At 38.6% G+C, this 25,436-nt stretch overlaps 1 protein-coding gene across 1 annotated transcript; it reads left to right on the top strand.

The window, feature by feature from the left end:
- The first annotated feature begins 15,599 nt into the window (after positions 1 to 15,599).
- On the top strand, positions 15,600 to 20,311 carry si:dkey-196h17.9 (uncharacterized). Its single transcript, XM_028566593.1, has 10 exons — positions 15,600 to 15,679; positions 15,991 to 16,108; positions 17,592 to 17,678; positions 17,950 to 18,050; positions 18,164 to 18,265; positions 18,491 to 18,635; positions 18,748 to 18,861; positions 19,065 to 19,220; positions 19,329 to 19,447; positions 19,816 to 20,311. The coding sequence occupies exons 1-10, from the start codon at positions 15,651 to 15,653 to the stop codon at positions 19,961 to 19,963; spliced, it is 1,119 nt and encodes a 372-aa protein (XP_028422394.1). The 5' UTR covers positions 15,600 to 15,650; the 3' UTR covers positions 19,964 to 20,311.
- The last annotated feature ends 5,125 nt before the right edge of the window (positions 20,312 to 25,436 follow it).

Raw genomic sequence — 25,436 nt, 5'->3', positions numbered from 1 at the left:
GTCCAGGTCAACATTCTTCTAGAGGGTTCCTGGGGTTCTGGCTCCCTTTTGTTGGTGAGCCTCTCTGCTGTTGGTGCCAGCTCTTGATTGTCATCATTTTCGCCCAGGTCCTCATCTACAAGCACCTCCGCTGCAGACCGCACACACTTCCTTTTGGCAGAAGGACCATCAATGTCCAGGTGGTGGGTGCGTGGAAGGAAGTCAGCATCTGCCACATCGTTGTCTTCTTCCTCTGAGCTATCATCATCTCTGGCAGGGTTTACGGGAACAACAACGGTATCCCTCTCCCCATAAAAGAGCCGAGCAGACAGCTGCAAAAGGTATGTGCTTTTAAGTCAATATTAAGCCAACTCTGATTTTTAGAAACGCTATGCAAATAACAACAATCTCAAATTTTTAACACGACTATTCAACCAAATAATTTGTGAGTTAAATCAACTTACCATGTTTAGTTATGATGTTAAGAGTTTTTCTTGTATGACAGTCAATAGGGTTGGGTGTCTGTCAGCAATCACAATGGACGATGGTATCGTCCATCGGCACAACCCTAACAGTCAAGCCAGTATCAGTAGCCTACCTCAAGACAGAGATGTCTCCAAATAAATGTTCCTTGCGGGTTGTGTGTGTTTTTCACATAATTTTTAAAATTCAATCTGGGTAATTTTTGTTCACCCTAGACGGGCAAGTGCTCATATATGGTAACTTCATTGACCTTGATTTGCAATGCAAACATGAAAAATATTGATAACTTTTTTTTTTTTAAATGTCCTGTACCATCCCCCATTACCTTTCTGAGGTTACAATTTAGAATTTCCAAAGATTTCAATGAGTGCCCTATAAAGGGTTAACACGTTGGAACAGGAAAGAGACAAAAACAAACTGTTGAAGCCAAGTTGGAAGCACTTTATCGTCTAAAATTGTGTGCTGTAGCTAAATGGTCATGACCAAAACAAATAAAAGCACCATGTCCACATACTTTTTGGTGATGGTGTGTAAATAAGTATCTGTACTGTACCGTGTAAGCCATGAATGTCTTTAGTGTTGTTTCTGGCACTTTGGGTTTTTTAGCAACACAATTACAGACAAATTACTCCATTTTTTTTCTGATTAAATATTCTTGGATTTGACAGATTTCTTTCGGAGAAAGTCCCCATCATCATAATTATATTCCTGGTATTGTGGAAAAGTCTTTGAAACTACATTTAGACCTCTACGTAGGGAGATAAAATGTAGAAAATGTGAAAAAATTAAGAATGTTTGCCTTTCGTTGGGTTGTGCTCCATGAGGCAATTTGGTCTCGTGACCTCAATATTTAAAGACTCACTACGGCCCAGACTAAATAAATACAGTATATAGTAGAAATGAATACAAGACAATATTATAGAAAAAACATTAATGGGATACATAGTGAGAGAGAGTTGTTTGAGATGTTCTTCATTAATGCAGCCTCACTATAATAAACATTAATAACCAATCAATACTATGGGTCAAAGGTTGAAACTAAATATTAGAAAAATTATGATTCTTTCCATCTCAGTTAAATGAAACTGTTTGCATAGTAAGAAACCAAAACACTGCTTGCTCTCACAAGATCACATGGAACCATTGGCTGTCTTGTCTGAGCGCGGTGTGATGCTGAGGAAAGAACATGCGCTCCCTGACCAGATAAGGGAGACTTCATCGACTCTGACCAGATAACAACTGACGATGTCAACTCTGTATTATGATTGGATGAATAAGCCGATGTAGAGGGCTTCCCGTTAGACATTTTCTGTACTATGAATAATGCCGTAAATGGCTCCTTGTTGTGTTCGCAAGTAAAAATGAACTTTGAGAGACCCTTCAGTGGTTCTGTCTATTCTTGAAATGTAATTATTCTAACACTAAACCAAAAATCTCTGAGCAGCAGACACTTTACCAGAAAAGAACCTTGCTTTCTGACAACACAGGAGACAAACTTGTAGCATTTTTAAAAAAAATGTAAAGCGTACATAAATTAATACAATGAGAGTATTTTTTAGAGGTTAAGAGATTAATGGTAAAAGGGTTAAAGTATTTATGCCTTTTTCTGTTGATATACAGTATTTCCATCTTTTGTACACAACTTAAACATTAAGCCTTTTTGGAGAATTTGAGATGTAAAACTTAAAAAAAAAAAAAAAAAAATGGTAAATTTGATGCCATAAATATTACATTACAAAGAATACATTAATACAGTAGACAAAAGAGTCCTACTAGCTTGTCACATTAAACCCTGGTGTCTTTTGGGCTGAAAGCGACTAAAAACACGCCAAAATACAAAACTTGGTCCTAAATAACAACTGCTAAACGACAGAATTTTACTTTTACATTCCCACCAGACATTATCTTCAGTCTCAAAAGTGTTAACAGTTAATGTTTCCTTAATTTAAAGTTGGATTAACCATAAAGTATCACATAGGAAACATGGCTTCAGGCCATGTAATATCAGCAGCTCAAGGTATTTATTTGCTGTCTGTCCTCACTCTGAAGTTGTCATTCATCAACACAATGCCTGTGGTTGTCTTCTCTCTAAAGAGTTATATCAAGTTCAGGCCATGAAATGTGATCCCATTTATCATCTTTTGCCAAGAACTGAACATGTGATTTCCCGGAAACTAAAGTCTTTAAAACTGTTGTCTCTGGCCGCCACTGGGGGCACCAACACTGCAACCTGAGCTGCTTCTCACAAGCCATCATCCCAGTTTCATGCTAAATGATGATAAACCTGGAGGTATGTTGGCCTTTACTATGATAGTAGGGGGACTATTCTCGGGTTATATCAACACAAAAATGTTATTGTGACAAACCTAAATGTCAATAGAAATGTCATGAATCTGAGAAAGTGCCATCATCCCATTCTCCCACAGAGAGTGAACTTAAACCTTCGCTCAGAGAATCATCCAGTTCTTTCTCCTCCTTCTCCTCCTCCTTTTCCTCTTCCTCCTCCTTCTCCCTCTCTTCCTCAAACAGCTTGATCCTGGCTCCTAGCAACAAAAACAAAAACACATATGGTTTTAAATACATTAAATACTTAGATTTATTTGATTAGATGGAGCCTAACATTTCTGGTACAAAAAGATAATTATTGTAGATTTATTCAACATTTTACAGAGACTTTAAAATGACTCAACAAAAAGAAATTAAAATGGCATAATTTTCAACTATATATCAGGGCTATCAGCATTCAATTATTCAATTAAAAAAAATTCACGCATTATGTTCGGCCCTTAATCGCATCGCGATTAACGCGTTAATTTTTTTTAATTGCATTAAAGTGATGGTTTGGAGTAATTTCACCCTAGGGTCCTTTAATTTAATTAATTAAACTTTTTGTTAAAGTGCTGTAGTATAACTAGCAGGAGACAAGTTATAATTGAGGTAAGTTTGGAGACATTACCCTATTTAATCATTAAATTAATAAATATTTTTGTTGTATCTCTTTTCGGTGTAGTAATTTGTAGACGGCCCTAAGCACTCAGCAGCAGCAGCAGCAGCAGCAGAGACAAGAAGCCATCAGGCAAGTGTTATTTACATAAACTTCTGGTGTACTCACAAACTTTCCAATCCATCATTTTATGAGTGCATAACCTATTCGTACTAGTCTAGAAGTTTGGTATCATTTCGGGCATTACTAGTGGGGTAACTTACGAGATACAAACCTGGATCCATTAGCGCCTGTGCTAAGCTATTCAGCTGATAACGCTACTCTACGCTAACTCGTCCAATGTTCGACCCAGGTGAAAAAAGCTTCTAGGGGGGGGTGTTTGGCTCGAGGTCATGGTGCAAAGGACCCTAGGGTGAAATTACTCCGAACCATCACTTTAATCTCATGCCGCCATTTATTAATTTATTTTACACTTCACTCAGTTTCACGTCGTGCCTAACAGGCTACTATTTTGACCCTTTGCCGCACCTTTACTTATAATCAAGCTGTCATACTTCGTCATAACAACTTCTGCTGCTGCATGCTGCAGGCATGATGGAGAAATGCAGCAACACAATTCTGAATGGCGCTTTTTATTTTCCAAAACTCTCGGACGGCTCGTAGACAAGTCGAAAGCCATATGCACATTGTGTAAAGCCGAATTAAAATATCACAGAAGCACGTCAAGCTTGAGCTACCACCTACGAGCTAAGCATAGTACAGTTAACATTACTCAGGTTGATGCTAGTGGGCTCAGGCAAAGCACTATTTTGGAGAGTGCTACTCGCCGACCTGTTGATGAAACCAAATCCAAAAAAATGACTACAGCTCTTGCGAAATGGGTGGCAACTAACTGCAGACCTGTCAGCATGGTAGAAGACTCGGGTCTTGGCATGTTCTGATCCGTCTTATACAGCACATTGCTGTTGAGGGGGACAGCAGCCCCACGCACACACACAGCCTGTACTCCACGGAGAAAGCAGCCACACTGGAGCTGCTGCAAAGTGATCACTGGACGTCAGTGAGTAATCAAAGTTATTTAGAAGTTACTGCACACTATATTGATTGGTAAGGATGGGGATTTTTTGTTTTTTAGTTAGGTACTTGTAGGAATTGTGTAATAATGACAGAATCACACATTTTTCTTTTGTTTACAGTAAATAAATAATAAACATACAAATCTTAATGTCAAGTCTTTCATTGCATTCATTTGATTCCCAATCAAGATCCACTGGTAAGAATTGCTTTCCATTGTTAATAAGTACTTAAAAACTATGCAACTATGAAATGCAAAATAATAGAATTTTAATCATGTGATAAAACATGCGATTAATCGCGATTAACTATAGAAATTCAGCGATTAATCCCGATTAAAAAATAATAATCGTTTGACAACCCTACTATAAATACAAGCAATTATAGAATACTGATTCATTTATCTTTTGCTCCAAATGGATGGGTAATCGCTGTGAAAACATCTTCATAATCATTTTTAAAATTGTGTTTTTGTGAATAAATATCTGTTAAAAGTGTGTGTCCCACCTGGCTCGTCTGTTTGGGATTTTTGGAAGGAAAGATTTCCCAGTATTCCTTGCACTAGTTTTTATCTTATCCTTGTGCCTCGCCGTGGTAGGAACCTCTGAGCAAGGTTTATCAGTCTTTTCAGTTCCCGGTGAGATAACGGAACACACAGCGAGGTCCTCTCTTGGTAGGTTGTAGCCTACGAACAGAGGTACGAGTAAAATAGTGTTATAACTTTTGTGACCACATAAAGCATATTTTTGATAAATTCCTGAAATAAATAAATAAAAAAAAAACATATTGCGCAATTGCAAAGTAGCTTGGAACTCAGTGTCAAATCAAGTCAAATGTATTAAAAGTGCATTCTCACACAAAAGTTTCTCAACATGTTTTACAAAAGGCAATTAAACTGAGTGGACTGGTTGCTGAAGAGGTGCCAGTAAACCTTCTGGGTACCAAACCCCTAGTCTTGCATTGCCAGACCTTCCTCCACAGTGCTGTCAAGGAAGGTCTTTAAACCAATCACAACCGTATTGGGCGCCACTAAGCACCGGACGGAGCCATGGTGCCTCTGCAAAATAGCCTCGGGAAGGTTCTTGTTTTGGTGGAACGTGTACGTTCAAAAATAGTTTTAGTCGTGCAACAGAGAACAGAGAATTGGACAGATAGTCTAGCTAGCTGTCTGGATTTACCCTGCAGAGATCTGAGGAGCAGTTAACCATAGTCCTCAGAAATCCACTGGAGGTTAGAATGCCAACACAAAGAAAGAGTAAGGTAACGGACATCCGGCCGAAAAGAGGGACATCCGGCGGACCAATGATGCTTGGAAAAACCTGTTTGTTTTCTTTTTCCTTACCTGCCCGTATGCGCCTGTGCAGCACATTCATGTAGTGTTGGGTGATGAGCTGACGCACGTGTGTGGTGCTGTAGGAAGCTGCCATGGTGTACAGATAGTCCTTCTGAGCTGGTGTGAGTGCTGCGTGCTGAGAGACGAACACAGATCAGGTTTCCCTTCGGGGATTCCCACTCACATATCCAGCTGTACTGTACTCTCATAACCTTTCACTGCTTTGGAACATAGGATAAGTGAAAGGCAGTGGTGGAAGAAGTACTCATATCCTAATTTAAAAGTACTAATAGCTCTGGGGAGCTTATTCCCCGGAGTCCTTTTTTTTTTTTTTTTTTTTTTTTGCCCAGCAGTTTTCCTTGGATTAGGGTGGCACCTAAGTCATGGTTGCATGGTCCTGCTCCGCGCCCTGCTACGCCACAAACTACTACAACTACTAATTTTAGTCAGAGTTCCATTATCTTTATTGTGACTATTATTGCCACTGTTTATCACACCCCCAACCGGCACCGTCAGACACTGCCAAGAGCCTGGGTCTGTCCCAGGTTTCTTCCTTAAAGGAAGTTTTCCTCACCATCCGAGGTTTCTCCCTAAAAGGGAGTTTTTCCTCGCGCTAAATGCTTGCTCTTGGGGGAATTACTGGAATTGTTGGGTCTTTGTAAATTATAGAGTATGTGAGTCTTGACCTACTCTATCTGTCAAGTGTCTTGAGATACATTTTTGTTATGATTTGATACTATAAATACAATTGAATTGAATTGAATACCAGACTGGGAAAATACTTCACTACAAGTAAACGTGCTTTTAAAACCTTACTGTAAAAGTATGTCATCAGTACTTAAGTATCAAAAGAAGTATTGATTGAAACAAAAACTGTAGATCATATATTTATAAATCATGGCCTTTACATAATGTGCAGCATTGAAGTTCAGTGGTGGAAGAAGTATTCAGATCCTTTACTTAATTAAAAGTAAGTGGAGTCATATTCCTGCTGCATTGATGTCTACAGTATGTTGCATTTTCCTGCTGTAGATGTTTAAGCTTGTGCTCATTTTAAACTCCTTTATATACTGTTGGCTAGTTTAATCTACAGCAATGCATCATGGTCTATAAGGTCATTATATGTATGTAGCGTCGCTGTCCTGTGAGAACCCCGTATCTTCTCATGGTGTCAGAAACAGCCTGTTTTCTGCTTTGTGACGATGCATTTTCCAGCTGATCCGAGGGGCTTTTTTTTAAAGACTTTATTTAGCTTAAGAAGGAGGAGAATTTCTAAATACATAAAGGAACACTTCATCCTTCAGTTTATCACAAACATTCAACATCTGGAGATACATGGTGTTCACTGGACAGGAGGGGGAGGAAAAACTGTCATCTGAAAAGTACCTAAAGCTGTCAGACAAAATGTAGTGGAGCAAAAAGTATGAAGTTGCATAAAAGGGGAATACAAGTAAATACAATCATCTGAAATTTGTATTTAAGGACAATGCTTGAATAAATGTACAGGTTAGATATTCAACAACCTTCATGAACAGACTCTTGGACAACAGTTGATCACAGACAGCAGCAAAATGGACATTGAAGTGAATGAAAATGTTTTAGATCATGATGACTAGTTTTACCTTCAGGAACGGGGCTGCGGTAATGGTTTTGGGGATTTGTATGGTCGTCACATATTGGAGTTGTGGTTCACATCTTGCAGCTGGCAGTCCGTTGAACTTGTTGAAGTTCACACTGGCATCTTTTAATGCTGTTAGGGGTAGAGAAAACAGACTTTTGTGACACATTTTTGCCTCAGTTGAGAGTGTTTGGTGAGAGGCAGGATAATTTGAACTGATGGTGTGAGCAACACCGTGCTCAAAGGTGGAGAGAAACGCCTGCTGTTGTAGAGAAGGGCAATACATGCGTCAGTACACAAGAAAATTGATAGAAATAGTTGTGTGACGAATGAACAATTAAAAATTCAAGCCCTGCTCACTTTCACACCTCTTCACACGTGATTATTTGCCACTTGAAGTGGAAAGTTTTAAGCACACTGATACTTTATAGCAGTGGTTCTCGAGCTTTTTTCAATTGTGTTTCCTCTTTGAACAGTTTTTTTAAGCCATGTACCCCCTAAAAACAGCCTTGTACCTGGAAAACATTTAAATGATGATTAAAAAAGGCGACAAAAACTTGGAAAAAGACGGTAGAAAGAAGGAAGTAAGGCAAGAATAAGTCGAAAATAGTAATAAAAACTTGCGACAAACTTCGATAAAAGTGACAAAAACGTTGAAAAAAGCAGAAAAAAAACTTTGAAAAAAGAGACAAAAACTAGAAAAAAGTAAGGAAGAAGGGCAATAATAGGCCTATGTCACACTTCCTGCTTCTGGAACGCAGAGTAGGGAATCAGAACTTCCAGTCAACAGTCCCTTTCTCCGTAAGGATTTAGATTATCAGCCATAATGTCTAAACCCTCCGAGGTAGACTGACCACGAGCTACCTACGTGGTTGTGAAACAAAAGGTTCTGCTCCTGTACAAGCTAGAAGTCCGTATGAAGTGAAGTGAAGTTTTAAGAAAAAGACATTTCATCCGCAATCTTATGGAGAAAAACTACACTACCCACAATCAAAACAAGCGACAAAACCTTCAAAAAAAGTGACAAAAACTTTTAAAAAAGCAACAAACTTGGAGAAAAATAAGACATTAGAAGTAACTACAGGCTTGTAACAGAAAAACATTTTGCAAAAAAAATCTCACGTACCCCCTACAACTAAAACAAGGGTACACGTACCCCCATTTGAGAAACACTGCTTTATAGTATGACAGGGAAGGCAACAAACTTGAATTGAAATGAACTGCTTGTCAGATTGTCTAAAAGTGTCCGGTGGTTTTTATAACTTTTCCAAATAGAAAATTAGACGATTGAGCTCACTACAGACCACTTCAAAAGTGTAGGTTTAAATGTAAGTCTCCTCTAAGATGTCATTTTTGGCTTGTGAAGTAGACAGTGTTTTGTGTATTTTGGTACATGTAGGCCCAAACCAAAGGCCTGTATGTGGCTTAGTTAAACTGCTTCTAATTAGTAAACAGCACAAGTGAGCTTTTTTTCTGTTACACATCAGGCGTGACCCAGGTGTAGGTGTAGCATTTCCTTTCTTTTCCACTGATCTCCTGATGCGCCGCGTCCCCGATAAGAAACCTGACTCTCAGGTTTCACAGCAGACAGGATCCTGGACACGTTCTGTTTATTTAACGAGGAAATTGGAACCAACGGAAGACAGCGGAGTAGACAGATTTAATATGCTGAATAAAACACATTTTAAAAGACATTATTTGGGTTTCCTTTTATTTTTGCTTCTTCATTGCTGCCTATTTTTTTATTTAACCCTTGTGTTGTCTTCGCGTTGACCATGAACTCCTTGTCCTTCTGGGTCAAAAGTGAAAATGAACTTTTTTGATGTTGTTGTTTTGTCAATGTTTTTGTCGCTTTTTTCTGTGCTTTTGATGCTTTTTAAAAGTTTTTGTCACTTTTTTCAACATTCCTTTTAATTCATGGTCATTAAACCTAATTTATATGACATTATACTTTAATTTTGAGTTTAAAAAAAAGCAGAAATTGTGAATTCTTTCGACTAATAGTTAAGATCAGAGGATGTTGAGTGGATCACAGACTGGTACATGTCAAAGTTTAGTCAGGATACTGTTTTGAAACCATTTAAAGTATCATTTTTGGGCAAATTGGTTGAAAGAATCCCATATTTCTGATAAAAAAAAATTGAAAATGGGTCAAATTTGACCTGAGGAAAATACAAGGGTTAAAAACTTGTCTTTTTTTTTTACACTTACCCATCTTTGATTCGTTCATCACAGTACTCCTGCAACAGAAAGAACAACATTATAGTGTCATCTCAGTGACATTAACACAAACATATCATAAGAATAGAATATTTGTTGCAGGCATGCACTAAAATGAAATCATTACTTTACCTTTGCATAGCCTCGGCGTGATGGAGCCTGTGGGTCGTCTGATTTTCTGCAAATGTCACTTGTTTTTTCATGTCAGGAAACAAAGACACAGTCAAGTATCCTCTGGCAGCAGCAGCAGCAGCCAGTCCAACTCCTGTTTAAAAATATATCCGTACACACTGAGGTCAGTCCACATAATTAAAGTAAAGAAGTTGTCAGGACCTTGAAGGCCAGTGGGAGGGTCCTGTCTTACAGCTTATTTGTTGAAGTAAAAGAGGAAAAATAAGTTGAAGTGAGCCTTGCAGTAAAATGTCCTGGATTCAACACTCCAACACAAAAATGGTAGACAAACAATGATAAAAAGGATTTAAAAAGAGCTTAAAAGTTATACAACATTGTGAAAAAGAAGCTAAACATCAATAAGAGAGGATTAGGAGCTTGATCTCGTTAACGTCCCTTGTGAATGTATTGTGCTCCTCAACATTAAAGAGCAGGTATGAAAAATGAATAAATAAATAAATGTTTCTGTCTGGAAATAAACCCATTTTATTTATTAACCTGGTTCTTTGTCAGTATTAGATCTGTTTTTTTTTAATTCATATATGAGCTTACAATTGTCCCAAATAGATTTAAATTTTAACTTTAAATAAAGCTTAAATCTTGTGGTTGTGTTGGATAACGCCAATTTCTGAGGTTAGGATTAACTTTATGGTTTTATTGAATTTTTTAAACAGTTAATTTATCAGCATGGATTTTCAGTTTTATATATTTACGATTTACCAAGAAATTAGCACATTCATTATCCCCACAGGATGAATCGTACATAATAACTTTGGTGATACCTTAACTTTTCACTTTTCCTTCAGCACCATCATCAGCCACAGCTGTATTTTGTGTGAATCAGCAAATGTTAGCATGCTAACACACTTAAAGGTCCAATGTGTAGGAATTTTTCCCATCTAGCGTTGAGATCATATATCACAATCAACTCTCTCGCACCACGCAGTTCAAAGTAGGTATTACAGCTACGGTAGCCTTCACGCTTCAGAAAGCCGCTCTCTTGCTCTTTTCAATATCCATCTTCCTTTTCTTGGCCTTCCTTTTCGTGGTCCTCCATGTTTCCATTAAGCTACGATACCCATTAGCAGCATTAGCAGCACCTGTGAGTTTATCATGTGACAGCGAATTACTGTAACATTACCATTATAAGCATGCTGTTATTAGCATTTAGCCCAAAGCACAGCCTCCCAGAAAAAAATTGCATGGCTGTAGACTAGTCTTACTATATTTTAACATCCCAAGTCACTATATTTATCTACAACAGAATTTAATTTTTATATTGTGATATCAGCAGGTTTATTATTAATGTGCCATTGTCTTTATTCCAGTGCTTCCTCTCTTGTTTGATTTGATATTATGTATTTATGTGGTACTTTTACATTGCTTATTCTGGATGACTCAGCTCGCTGCTGTAAAAGCGGTATTGCTTTACACCCCCGCTCTAACCACATAACATGTAAATGCACCAGCCAGTGGTTAAGAAGTATTTTGGCTTCTTTTGAAGGCAACCAATGAGATTCATTCTAGCTCTTCCTGCATCAAACAAAAATGTGAACTCCATAGTTAGGTCATACTTTGTTGGGGTTAAAGGGAATATCCAGCTCTCCTGAAATTCCCTGTGCTCTCTGTGTGTGTTTGGGAATATCCCTGATAATCTCTTAACGGCTCTTCTTCCTAACTGTGATCAATGCTTCAGACAATGCTTCACTATAAATAATTAGGAACATTATCAATGTGATGGATCATTCTGTGTTTAACCCTGAACATCACAGTAAATGATCTAAACACAATAAATGTTACTCAGTCATGGAAACTGGGGATATAATAATAAATAAATCAACAGCAGTTTCACATTCAAATTAGCTTTGGATGTCTTTCATTTCTGTAACAATCTGCCAGTATGAGAAAGTGTACGTACACAAGTAAAGGGTTTTGCATTTGGAAACACGTTTCCACCCATGACTCAGTACAGTGCAACGCCTGCTTGCTACCTACACATACCTGCAGGCACATGGAAACAATGACTGCCGCTCCCTTTTCTGACATTTCTTTTCTCCTTTCAGGTTAAGCAAACAAGCCAAGGAATTAATATTCACCTCCATTTTAACCTTGATATCAATCATATTTAAGGTGATTAAATGTCCCGGGAAAGGGGGAGTATCTAACTAAGTATCTAACACCCATTGTGGGAAATATTGAGAGATGAGCGAGCCAGAGAGAGAGAGGAGCTCATGACAGTTAGGTTTAGCCACCAACATGACTAGTTAAGATTAGAAAGAAGATCTCTATGAAGGTAAATATGGTGCAAAACGTGAGAGCTTGTAGAATACGATGTGATAACTTGCAGAACAAAAAATCTGAACTTGTATGTTAAAATTTGCACTTGTAAAACTAAAATTTGCAGAAACATGTGTGTGAATATTTTCACTATAATTTTGTTTTTTTTTAATAATTTTTTTATACATTTTTTATTGTTTTACAAGTGCAAATTTTAACATACAAGTTCAGATTTTTTGTTCGGCAAGTTCTCACATCGTATTCTACAAGCTCTCACGTTTTGCACCATATTTACCTTCATAGATCTCGGTTTGGATTAAAACACTCCCAGGACACAAACACGCATTTCCTGGGTGAAAGTCTTGGGTTTTCCCCCAGGCTTGAAAAAGCACTGTGTTTTATGAGCTGCCAATCCACCCCGACTTCCTCCTTGTGCAGACCAGAGCGTTCTTAGACAGGGCAATAAATACATGGAATACACAGTGTATAAATTACAGTGCTTTACTTCGTTCTGCATTTCGTTCTGGGTTTTACAGGGCAGTAATAATGTAAACAACATTCCCAGCGGCAGACATTTTGATTTTCATAGTAGGAAAAGCACAGGTGTGGGTCAGCATGCACCCTGAAACTGAAAACAGCTGAATGCAATGCAGCCATCTTTTTTTTTTTTTTTTTTTGGTGGTGGGGGGTGGGGGTTATTTACATCTGTGATTTTCCATTTCATTTCACAGAGTTTGTAGTAAAGGAGCTTCCAAAAACACAGGAGAGTGTCCTCTCCTCCAAGATGATCCCACATAATCAGAATGTCACATGATCAATTCCAGTCAGGGACATTTCTTTCAATTTCAATTATTCAGTTATTATTATGTCATACTATCATAGTAGTAGTATAAGCATCCAAAGTATTTGTATGTTATTATTGTGGCTGATGCAACAACTTTCACCGGCTGGAACCAGCCCCGATGGAAAACGAAAGTAGAGTAAGGATGATGTTATGGGAAACCCCGTTCACTGCCACTATAAAGAGCATGCTGACTGCACAGAAACGTGCATGACTTCAAAGACACTCGCAGGCACAATCGGTGTGGAACCTTTCAACCTAGAGATGAAACTGTGGAAGACAAAATTTGGGATGAGCGACAGCAGGAGACCTTTAATAGAGAATAACAACAACAACAACAACGATGGTAAGACTCTTTTATGGTTATGAGTTTTCTTTGTTTGCATAGCTGAAAGCACGAGTGAGCTTCTTTTTACTTAGACTATAATTATTATCCTCTATAATTACTACCGTCTGTCTTGTTAGTGTAGAGCTATACTTCAACACAGCTTGAAAAGGTTGGTTAAATATAAATAAAAATGTCTGTATATGTGTGAATTGTACAGCATAAAAAAACGGAGTTATGAAGTGTTAAATTAACAAAACAACAGATGGCACAGAAAAACACAAGTGCAGTAATGATGATTTAAAAAAGTAAAAATGCCACAAAAAAAACCTGTAGGCTTTACTTCTACTGGGACTCTAAAAACAGAGGGTGCTATTGAAGTGTGTCTCAAGATGAGATTGAAAGAAAAAAAAGAGGGTTATAAAACTTAAAAACGGTTACCAATGGGGAGCAATATTTGAGAACTGTGAACTGTTCAAATCCGACCTTCTCAAATTGCTGCGTAGCCTCTGGCGGTAATACAGGCATGTCGGCGGAATTCCTTTGTACCTGAAATAATGTGTGACCTAAATTACCCTTGAGGTGTGTCGGCGTGCAGAACACACACTATCTTTGTGCTTGAGGAACAAGAAAGTAAATATTATTTTATAACCCGTACTGTAAAGTTGTCATTAGTTTGATTTTAACCTCTCTTCTTTGGAAAACAAACTCTTATTCTGCTTCATGAGTATAAAATCAATGCATGGCAGCCAAGAACTCGATGGATGAACCAGAAATCAGGAGTAAACTTGAGCATAGATTAAAGGTGCCGTAGGTAAGGTTGGGAAGATCCAGGACTTAGCCAAAAAATGTGAACATCGACAACTTCTCAGTCCCTCCCCCCTTTCTGCTAAAGTCCAAAACGGTCTCCGAAGCCCCTACCCCCACAAGGGAGAATGAATGCGTGTGCATGAGCAGTGATTGACATGCAGACACCCCCCACCCCCCTAGCCCTGATTGGTGCATCTGAACAGGGAGAGGTGGATTTTTGCAAATCACACTACAGGCTGTAGGTGGTGCCAGTGGAGCTGGATTGTTTTTAAAATGACCTGCTTCATGTAGTTCTACTGGAACATAGGGTCAGTGTCAGCAAACATGACAGAAAGTTAGTTTTATAAGGCTGCACCTTTAATGCTGTGCATCATTTTTTTTATTATGTGTATGCCCATGCATAAAACAAGACAAGCACATTAACATTTTTATAATTAGAACTAAACACAGGACTAAGTACAGCTGAGGCTAATAAGAATATCATTAGTATTGCAGGTATTTGGTCATTAACCAAAGAATTTGACAAAGGGAAAGTTTAGCCTGATGATGGCGCTAGATGAAATGTCAGGAGGACCACCAAAGTTTTTACAATGAATTATCTGTGGGAGTGTCTGTACCAAATTCCATGGCAAATTTCCATTATGAATTAATCGGCTGATTATTTTCTCCATCAATGGATGGATTATTTGTTTTGTAAAAATTCTGAAAATAGTGAGAAATATTCGTCACAGTTACCTAGAGCCCAAAGTGACACCTTCATTTATGTTTTGTCCAACCAACAGCCCAAACCTCAACATTATTACTAATATATTAACATTATTAAAAGAATAAGCAAATCTTTTGGAACCATGAATTATTACTACTACTACTACTACTACTACTACAACTACTGTAGAGTTGTCAAATAATTGCCAAAGATAATTGCAAAGTAAAAAGTACAATACTTTCCTCTAGTGGAGTAGAAGTAGAAAGTGGCATGAGATAAAAAAAAAGTACTCAAGTGAAGTACAATTATCTCAAATTTGTGCTTATTAATTTCTTAATTACATTCCAACACTGGGTTTAACACCCATAAGGATTGTGTCAGCAGAATTGCAACATACATGTATAATGTATTTGTATTTTAAAGTAATATTTACAGTGTTCTAAACTATAACAAGTTTACATTTGACTTTTTTAATAGAAGACCAACAGGATGGTACCTGTTGTGACAACGTTTGGGCTCAGAACAATTCCAACAGGAACCAGGAACAACACCTGCAGAGTGAAGAACACATCAACGGTCAGCAACTAGCTGAACTTCTGGGTGTGGCCCCTGATGCCGACTGCAAACACCTCATACTAAGTTCGGTGTCCCAGCGCTTCCCAGAGCCACCGGTAGATGTGGACCAGAACCTCTCTCGCCACCTGTCAAATGTGCAGGAAACGGTGCACAAAGAGCTTGTGAAGCTGGGTCCCTTGTTGAAACCAATGGGGTTGATGGGATGTCTGATTGAAAGCTACCATCGTCAGACATTTGAACACCTCGATGATCTACTCGACAAAATCAGCTCCTCCAAGAATTGCTTTGCGCTGATGATGTGGCTCCGAGATACATATCTGAGGTATCTATCTCTGCATGTTTACCTACTGTATCTTTCTTCACCTCAACTGCGGATGGTACCGGGCCTTTATTTTAAGCAGGCTTATAATAGAGACAAGCCTTTATATCTAATTGACCCTGTTCAGGCTGTTCTCATGAACTTTTTGTACATATAGCTCAAAAAGCGTAACAGTAACTGCTGTTAGAACTGAATAAGAACACTGTGGATATTTGTGGATAACTCTTATTATTTCTGAATAATAAAATATTTGATACAGATGTGACACATGCAGCTGCCCAGTTCTGAGTTTGATATTTGTGGTACTTTCCCAGTCAGGAGCCATGTGATCAGTCTGACCTGCATGAAATGGATCCCATGAAAACAGTTGACATGCTGCTGTTCACAGAGTGTGCAGCAAAAGCAAAGGACAAACTGCTGGAACATGTACAGGTAAGAATACCACCTTCCTCTTATAGTGTTTGGGATGCTTATGCTTATATTTGTTAGGACAATTCTAACAGCTCAACTTATTTGTTTTAGCCTTCTACACCTTTAATGAGGTATTTATTCATGTGTGTCTTTGTGTAACGCAGTCATGGGAGTAGGTTAATTCCCAGAACACAACTCATCACTGTGGTGACAATATTGTGGTTACTTGGTAACCGAGGGCATTTACATGAGGAACATGAAAATAAAAGATGAAAATAAAATAAATGAAAGCAGCTATGACTAAAATGTGTAAAATAAGTTTGTAAGAAAAAAAAGAAGAAGAATGTGTTAATGTGGCTTCGGGAAAGGGAAGTTTGGGGTTCCCTGCTGGAGCTGCTGGCACCGCGAAACGGCTGGATGGAGCTATGACAAGGAAACCTCCAGAAATCTCAGCATATGTCCAAGTAAACCTCCAGAAATCTCAGCATATGTCCAAGTAAACCTCCAGAAATCTCAGCATATGTCCAAGTAAACACAGATATTATGGCCACTTTGTGTTTTGAGGCTGTAAAAACCTATTAAATGAACAGGAACTTGGTATTTCAATTCAATTCAATCTTATTTATAGTATCAAATCATAACAAGAGTTATCTCAAGACACTTTAGAGATAGAGTAGGTATAGACCACACTATAATTTACAAAGACCCAACAATTCCAGTAATTTCAGAAAATCTAACCTCCAAAAAACTATTTTATTAACATATTATTTCACTGAACACTGTTAGCTAGCAAGCTAAAACACCAATAAGTTGAGGGGACTCATGGGCTTTTAGAATTGCTCCTATACTAACTGCTCCAAATTTACAAAGTCACATTCTTAGCGTTGAGCCTGTATACATAAATTTAAAAGTATGAATTTGTATGAGTTTTTTCTATTTTTGATGGAGCAAAGCAGTTTCCACCAGCTTCTAGTGCTTGTGCTAAGCTAACTTCAACTTTTTTAGGTAGATAAAAGTAGCAAGAACTACCAGAAAATTACACATTTTGACATCATTTGCTATTTCACATTTCTCGCACTGTTAAACACAGGTGATAATCCGACAGGGCACATACTTCCACTTGCTGCTCAGTTCCCTGTTTGCGCTGTGATTTGGGGTAGCCATGTTTGCCCAATTTTACCATGTTATCCTGCTGCTTTCATGTTTGGTAATCCTCCCAGAAAGATGCTTGATATTCTGAGCAGTTAGCCATTTAGCCACACACAATGTGAATATTTTGAACATATTAAAACACATTTTAAAACCATTCTCTCAGCCACTTTAAATTGTAGGATAATGATAAATAACATCAGCGACCGATGATATTTGTTTATGTCATGCATTCATCCAGAATTATATTAATTTTTAAATTAATATGTACCACTAAAACCACACTTGCTTTTTGCTGCTAATTTGTATTTCTGCTACTTCTAATGGTTTTCTATATGTGTTTTTTGGTCCACAGAAAGAAGTCAGAGGGTTCCTCGAGAAAATCCTGCAGCATGAGAGAAGCGCAGAAGCTTACGATGAACTTTATCTGGACACTATTCAGGTACTTATCAAACAAGATATACATATTATAAGGAGTGTAAGTTGTTACTGTGAGACCATAGGGAATAATTTGTGTGTGTTTGCATATATTTTTTTATTATTACTCTATTTTCCTATAAATTGATTTGTTTGGTAGTTTTTATGTATTTTTATTTTATTTGATAAAAGAAAGTCTCTTTTTGAAATTATAATTTCTTTGCTTTTTATAATTTTTATGTTGTTTATTGGTTGTATAATAATATTGTTTCTTTTTGTTGTTGTTTCTCTTTAAGTGCATTGATGCCATGCACAAAACAGCACAAAAAATCAGCCCAAAACTCTCTGACTACGTGCAGGAGGTTTGTTTCCAAGAGCTGGGGATGTTTCTGAAGAGGTGAGAATAAGCTATTTTTCTCCACAGATTTCTACAGCAGACTTAACATAAATATCACCAATTAAAGGCAGTATGTTGCATTGTTAACAGTGCATATTTTCTGTGGTTTGTAGCTACACCACTATGCAGATGGAGATTCTTGAAGAGAAAGCAAAAATGGACAAACCAGAAACCAAACTCTTCTTTAAGACTTTGAACAACTGTAATAAACTCGAGTAAGTATTTGCCAAATATTAATTTCATTCAAACTTGTTTCTTAAAACATTGTTTACTTGCAAACCATGTTAATAATAAAAAGACACTCAACAAAACAAGAAATGCAATATAGAAATGCAGTTAAAACACATGAATCAGGACACAGTGTAGGTCGATTAAAGACTTGATGTAAGAAAATAAATATGATGATGATAAGTGATGTTGTTTATAATATTTCTTCCCAGGCAGTATGTCCAGACCAAAGCTAAAGACATCCTTCTCAAGGAAACCAAAGACCATAGCCTCTTTGAGGAAACCATGGCAACGCTTAGAAACATGGAGGATTTTACTTTGGATCTTCTGATGAAAGTCGTAGCTAACACTGCAAAGGTAGCTGTTCAACTTAGTCACAAATGTAGGCCCGCTATTTTCTTATTTCAAAAGGGGCATATATTTCTATTGACAAATGACTAACTAATTTGAATGTTTTGTTAAATCACAGAGCCACCTTAAGAGATACTTCAAATCAGACAACAAGGAATTCTTCCTCCTAATAGACCAAGTAAAAAGTCTTTTCTCTGAGCTGTCATGCTGTCAGGATATAGGCCTACAAAAGGTATGTAAAAATCTGACCTGGGGGTGGGGGGGGGGGGGGAGGGGGTTGGGAGGTTTCAACTATATTACAATCACAAATTGTAAAGACTTTGCATTATTTGCAGCATTCTATCCATATCTTTGTGTCAAAATGTTTTTATGTTGCTCTGTTATTGCTAATATTTGACAAAAACTAAACAGTCTCTCTCTCTTTGTGTCTCTCAGAGAGTGATAGACGAGGCCTACAAGCTCATCACTCACTTTTACCTGAAATATCTTATCCAAAGCAAACAGAGCAAACTGAGAAAGTGCTGGAGCCAAAATGTTGGACAAACAGTCGCTGAAGATGCAGAGATTCTTCACGACACCTTCTCTGTCCTGGTGAGATCAACGGAGTGCTTGTTAATGACATTCATTCATCAGCAGCTGGATCAGATCTTCACTGGTATCAACATCAATTCCTGACCTGTGTGTGTTGTGTTTTATCAGGCTCCTGGTGTCCGACAGTGCAACCTCATGCTGCTGAAAGTCAAAGAACTGTTGTGTGAAAGCATCGATGCGACAAAGCTGACAGTTGGAAGCATGCAGACAGACTGTTGCACATGGAGGTAAGTCATTCTGACGTTTCTTACAAAAGTTTGTGTCTTAAACCTGCATTACTTTTACATTTTTTAAATAAATGGGACTATAATTTACAACATAAACATCACGCTGTATTGAAGAAGAATTAAAACTAGCGATTAAGACCATGAACTCATTATGAAAAATTTTACAGAGGTATTAAGGAATTTCCCCAGTGTGGAATTAATATAGTCTATCTCTTATCTTAAATCAGGTGAGAAGTAGGCCAATTTCCCCATAGACTTCTATAGAAACTGACTTGTCGCCCCATGCTGGCCATTAGAAAGAATGCAGGTTTAAGGCACTTCCTTAAGTTAGTGCATCTCACTAACTCTTCCTGGTGTTTTGTCTGCAGCGAGGACCTGGAGCTCCTGCCCAAACTGCTACAATGGAAAGGTCTCTCTGGACGGGAGGTGCTGAAGGTCCTGGAGGTCCTGGAGGACCTCCCTGGATATCAACCCAGACCCAGATCGGCTTTCTGGTTCTGTTGTCTTACTGGCTAGTAAAGGCCGAGCTGCTCTATGAAGAAGATCAACTGCAACAAGCAAAGAGGTTTGGGAGTCATGAACATTTTCAGATGATCTGAATCCTGTTCAGCCCCCTCTGTTACTGGTGTCACTTCTCAAATCGAATCTGTAGATAGAGATTCAGACGTGTTACACAAGGTTTTTATAAGCTTTGACACAAGAATGATTAAGTCTGTGTACAAGTGGCTGCTCGTTCATGAGTTTGCCTAAATGTCACTGATTTCCTTTCAAGCATTTTCGTTTCAGGAAACTAGATACTATTTTAATGCAAAAGAAGAAAATGTGTTCTGTGTTTCAACTGTGTTCCAGTGCTGCAGAAATGCCAATATGCTAACCAATGCAGTGATGTGTTATTTTAATATTTATAAATCTATTTATTTTATTTATTGTTTAAGTTGATGACATTCTAAATAATAGTGCACTCACTGCCTTGAAAATGTGTCTGTTGGTAACAGGCCGGCTGTTTGGCATAGCTGCGTCCCTGAGCAATGCTAGAGTATAAGTGTCATTTGCTAACAGCTAGCTATTTGGGACCAGGCTATCTCCAGGAAACAAAAGCATTCATTCTGAAAGTTACAGTACATAGCTGATTCTTGAAATGTTTGCTACAATGTAATACTCCACTCTCTCTTCTTGAATGTACTGTAGCGAGCGATGGAGAGTGGGCTGTACCCAGCATGCCGTTCATAGGGGGTCAAAGTTAATAGGGGTACCCTTTCAACACGCTACACGTGTGTACATAACACACTACAGGAGCTTGTTCTCAACACTGCACTTTCTCAGGGTCTAAGCAATCCCACGCCAGGTGTGAAGCCGATTGGATAAAATGGTTGTGGGTAAAATCAAAGGACAGACAGAGAGTCATTTCGTTTTGGATGAAGGTGGATTATGGTTGAAGGAAAAATGACATGTTTCCACACCTCTGACAGGGATATTTGCTTTTGTTCAAAAGCCTTTACCTTTAGGAGCTACGTATTTTATAAAAAGGAAAAAATGTTGAGCTCTGATAATCAAAAGATAAGAACAAATAATTCAAGTCAGTAAAGGGAAACGTTTTTTCGTCTGCTATGCAGTTACAAAATGACTCTTCTTTTGTTTCAAACTCTTACATTTTCTAGTATTTTCATTTGCTCTGTGTGCTATAGACTACTAAACATCAAAGAAATGGAACGACATTGATGAAGATGCTCTGTCTAAATACTTCTGAATTTTACTTGAATAACTTGTGCTGAGTACTTGTTGATCTAGTTATCTTCTAAATCAAGGTATATATGTGGGTTTTTCTGTGATGTCTGCATGCTAAACTTCTTAATAATGCATTCCACTGAAACTACAGATGGTACATTTTGTTTGAGTTGAACTGTGTTGGTTTACGGGTTTTATTTCCCTCTTTATTCCTATTGCAAAGTTGTGTTTTCTGCTTTAATGTAAATAGTCAATGGTTTTAAATTTTATGACTGTTATAAACTGTATTCTTCTGTGGTGGGGTTTTATTTTATGGATGCTTATAGACTGGTTAAAAAGGGACAGCAAAGCAATCAATAAAATGATTCAACCAAAAGTCTGATTATGGCTGCATGTTCATTATACCATCACTAGATGGAGACTAACATCAGTTTAACAAATTGGGACTTGATGGGAAATTGTTGCTCCACAACACGGACACCACTGACCCCTACACAAAACAGATCCCAGAACAGTGGTTCTCAATCAGTCTGAAAGGGTCACAACATTAAATGTATAAGAGTTATAAGCTTTGTAATCTGTCCAATCTACATCCAGTTCCTTACAAACTCCAGCTCTTGGCTGTTCAGGTTGTTTTGAATGTACTTTTCTTGACTAAGAAGTCATTTTAATAATGTTTGTATTACCTAACCAGCTAGACTTTAGGCTTTTGTAACAAAACATGATTAGATAATAGCCAGGGGCGGGGCTAGATGGGGGGCACAGGGTGACACCCCCCCACCTCCAGGTCAAACCCTTGCATCAAAAGATGCTTTTGCAATGTTTATATTAATATCTCCAATTCAATACAGTGTAGAGGCTTACTTTTTTGTTTGTTTAGAAGCAGAGAAGTCAGACTTCCGGTTTGGGCCATGCTGGAGTAGGAAGCACGAGAGACGAGCTCCGACCTAACTTCCTTAGAACTTTCCTTAAAGGTGTTTTTAACGCCGTAGAACTGAACAACGACGGATATTAAAGTGTTACTTAGCCACAAACGTATAATGAGCACCTCTAGACACAAACAATCGACGACGCGGAACACCATTGCTAGCAAGCTAGCTACTATGGCCTCCCCTGCTAACGATGTGGCAGGAGCTGTCCAAGCAGCGTGCAAGTTTAAGAGAGGACATTTCCATCCTCATTCAGGAATCTATTGGCCCTTTACAGTCTTCTGTGAACGCTATAAAAGAGACTGTGGATACATTTCAACGCCGCTTGACTGCAACGGAATGCTTAGCGGGAGAGAATTTTGAAAAACTATTCGCAGCAGATGCAGCCATCAAGTCACTGCAAGCACAGAATACAAAGCTCCTGGATCGCATTGAGGACTTAGAAAACCGCTCTCACAGATCTAATCTGAGAATTGTAAATGTTCCGGAAGGCAGTGAAGGGGACGAGGATCCTGTAGCGTTCATGTCAAACATGCTGATGGAGATTAATGGCAGAGAGGTGTTTGACTCTGCTCCAACTTTGGAGAGGTCGCACGGAGTGGGCAAAAAGCCTGAACACACTGGAAGGTCCCCTCGGCCGTTTGTGGAATGCTTCCAACGATTCCAGGAAAAGGAGCGAGTGCTGCGATGGGCCAGACGACATGACCTGAAAGAATTCTACCCTGAGAATATACCCAGATATCAGCGGCAGTCTGTCAAGAAGACGTGCAGAATTCAACGACATCAAGCAAGCACTTTACAAAAAGGGAATAAAATTCCAGCTGCTTTACCCAGCCTGCCTGCGAGTCTCTTTCGGAGGAAATACACTTAAATTTGACACACCGGAGGACGCCAAGGCGTTCTACAATCAACAGGCGATGACCCCAGAGTGACCCGACAGTTTGCTTGACAGCTTTGCTCTGAACTTGTTATGAAGTGGCTGTGTGGCTACTTTGGCTGACTGCCAGCGGCTATTTTTATCGCCGTTAATTTTCTCGGACCGAATTGTGCTTGAGTAGATGGGTTGTCTTAATGTTAAGAATAGCTAAAAGACGTGTTCTTCGATTTCTGGAGGAGGAAGGAGAGGCTGTGGTCGAATTGAAAGTTAAGCAAAAGGTTTAATGAAACTGCATGAAAACGACAAGATAAAACACAATCAACATAAAACATAAAACACTGCAGCTGACAGTGGACTGATCTCATGCTTCTGACATGACAAACAATTACACTGTAAACAGCGGACTTCAACGTGCTTCCCTTGCGGGTCACAGATTGAAGTGTTGACATCACCTCATTTTCCGAATTATATTCCTGTGGAATTGTGGGTCTCTGATTAAAGACACACCTCTGATTTTAGGTTTACCCCAGGTCACAGACAAAGGTCGTTTCACATGGTAGTGCCGATTCTGTCTAATCACGCCTGGCCCTGCAGGGAGTGGCTCCCCAAAACCAGAAACAATAGTTACCTTTCCTGTGGGGACAATGAGTCTCCTTCATATGCTAAATGTCAGACATGACCTGATTAATTCTTTAGAAGCTAGGTTTTAGGTGAGACACTCAAATGCTGTATTAGTGTACTTGATTAAATTTAGCTGCAGGCCCCATTAAACACTGTTTTCAAAACATGAGCCGGGTTTTAACTTTTTAACTTCAACATTAACCAACTGGTATAAAAGGACTTAAGCGAACATTTTGAGGTAAATCTGTGTTATGTGAATTTGTTTGTTTGGGACCATTCTATACTGGGACTTATGTTATAATGGTGGTGGCTAATGTTACACTAAGCAATATATTAATGTTAGCTAAATGTTACTGTTTACCGTTACTATCGTTGCCCAAGCTCACTGCTGGATTAGCCCGTGACGATGTGGCGAATGTTAGACGGTGATATTGATTATCTTGAAACTGTTTTTAGTTTAATTTTTAGACGGTCAAAGGCTCTCTCGTAGGTTAACGGTTTAGTTAAGACACAATGCATCCCCGGAAGATTCAGGATCCAGTAGGGGACCAGCTGTCTGCCTATGTTCTGGAGGCAGACATTGGATATTTTTATGTTATTTTTACTGTTGGGATGGGTTTGATTAGTGACACAACCAATTTTTGTTCACTCTGTGTTAAAACAGGTTTTTATACTGCCAAAGGGGATTTTTGTACATTTTGTATGACTATTATTTTGGATGAGTTGTTGACGAACGGCCGCCTTTCTGCTATGGGGTGTACTCTCCACCCCCTCCCCCTCTTCCCTCTCAAGACACATGTCTGATGACACAAATGATAGTAGAGCAGAAGTAAGCGTGTCTTCCACCCGATGTATAAGCTGGAATGTTAAGGGCTTGAACGGGCCGAGAGCACGGATATTTTCCCACCTGAAAAAATTAAATGTAGGTGTAGCATTTTTACAAGAAAACCACCTGACCATAGCGGATCAAGTTAGGCTCCGGAAAAACTGGGTTGGACAAACTTTCCATTCTGCGTTTAACACCAAGGCACGGGGAGCGGCAATATTGATCCATAAAAAAATATTGTTTACGCCTTCAAAAACGATTTCTGATCCTCAGAGACGGTTCATAATAGTGTCAGGTTCCCTATTTAATACCCCAGTCGTATATGCCCCTAACTGGGATGATGTTGGCTTCATTAACAAATTCATCTCCCTGATTCCGAATCTAGATTCACATAGGCTCATTCTTGCTGGGGATCTGAATACTGTGACTGACCCAGCTATAGATCGCTCCAATCCTAAAACTTTAGCACGTTCCAAAATGTCCCAGGCTATTTGTGATTTCATGGATCAAACTGGCTGTGTGGACCCATGGAGGTTTTTCTACCCACATAAAAAGGAATTCTCTTTCTTTTCACACGTCCATCATACATACAGTAGAATAGATTACTTTTTTATTGATAAAACGCTCCTTCCTTCTGTAAAAAATGTGGAGTACACTGCCATAGTAGAATCAGACCATGCACCTGTGGTTCTTGATTTTCTTTTCTCTCAAAACCTAGCACAGCGCAATAACTGGAGACTGAACACAGCCTTATTGGCAGACAAACAGTTTTGTGAATTTGTATCTAAGGCAATTGATGAGTTTTTGTTGTTCAACAGATCAGACTTAATCTCACCATCTACTTTATGGGAGACATTGAAAGTTGTCATAGGGGGAGAAATTATTTCATACTCCATATCACGTAATAAAGCAAGAAAACAGAGGGAGCAAGAACTTATCAACTCTATAAGAAAAATAGACCAACAGTATTCCTCGGCCCCAACTCCAGAACTATATAAAGACAAAATTGCT

The sequence above is a fragment of the Perca flavescens genome, chromosome 20 (genome assembly GCF_004354835.1).
Source record: "Perca flavescens isolate YP-PL-M2 chromosome 20, PFLA_1.0, whole genome shotgun sequence".
Classification (NCBI taxonomy): domain Eukaryota; kingdom Metazoa; phylum Chordata; class Actinopteri; order Perciformes; family Percidae; genus Perca; species Perca flavescens.
The sequence above is the reverse complement of the archived record's forward strand: the minus strand, read 5'-3'. Positions and strand labels throughout refer to the sequence as shown.

Coding starts and splice junctions, on each gene's coding strand:
- si:dkey-196h17.9 (XM_028566593.1), top strand. CDS start 15,651: ATGATGTGGCTCCGAGATACATATCTGAG. Junction 18,051..18,163: donor CTGGGGATGTTTCTGAAGAG/GTGAGAATAAGC, acceptor TGTGGTTTGTAG/CTACACCACTATGCAGATGG. Junction 19,448..19,815: donor ACAGACTGTTGCACATGGAG/GTAAGTCATTCT, acceptor TTTTGTCTGCAG/CGAGGACCTGGAGCTCCTGC.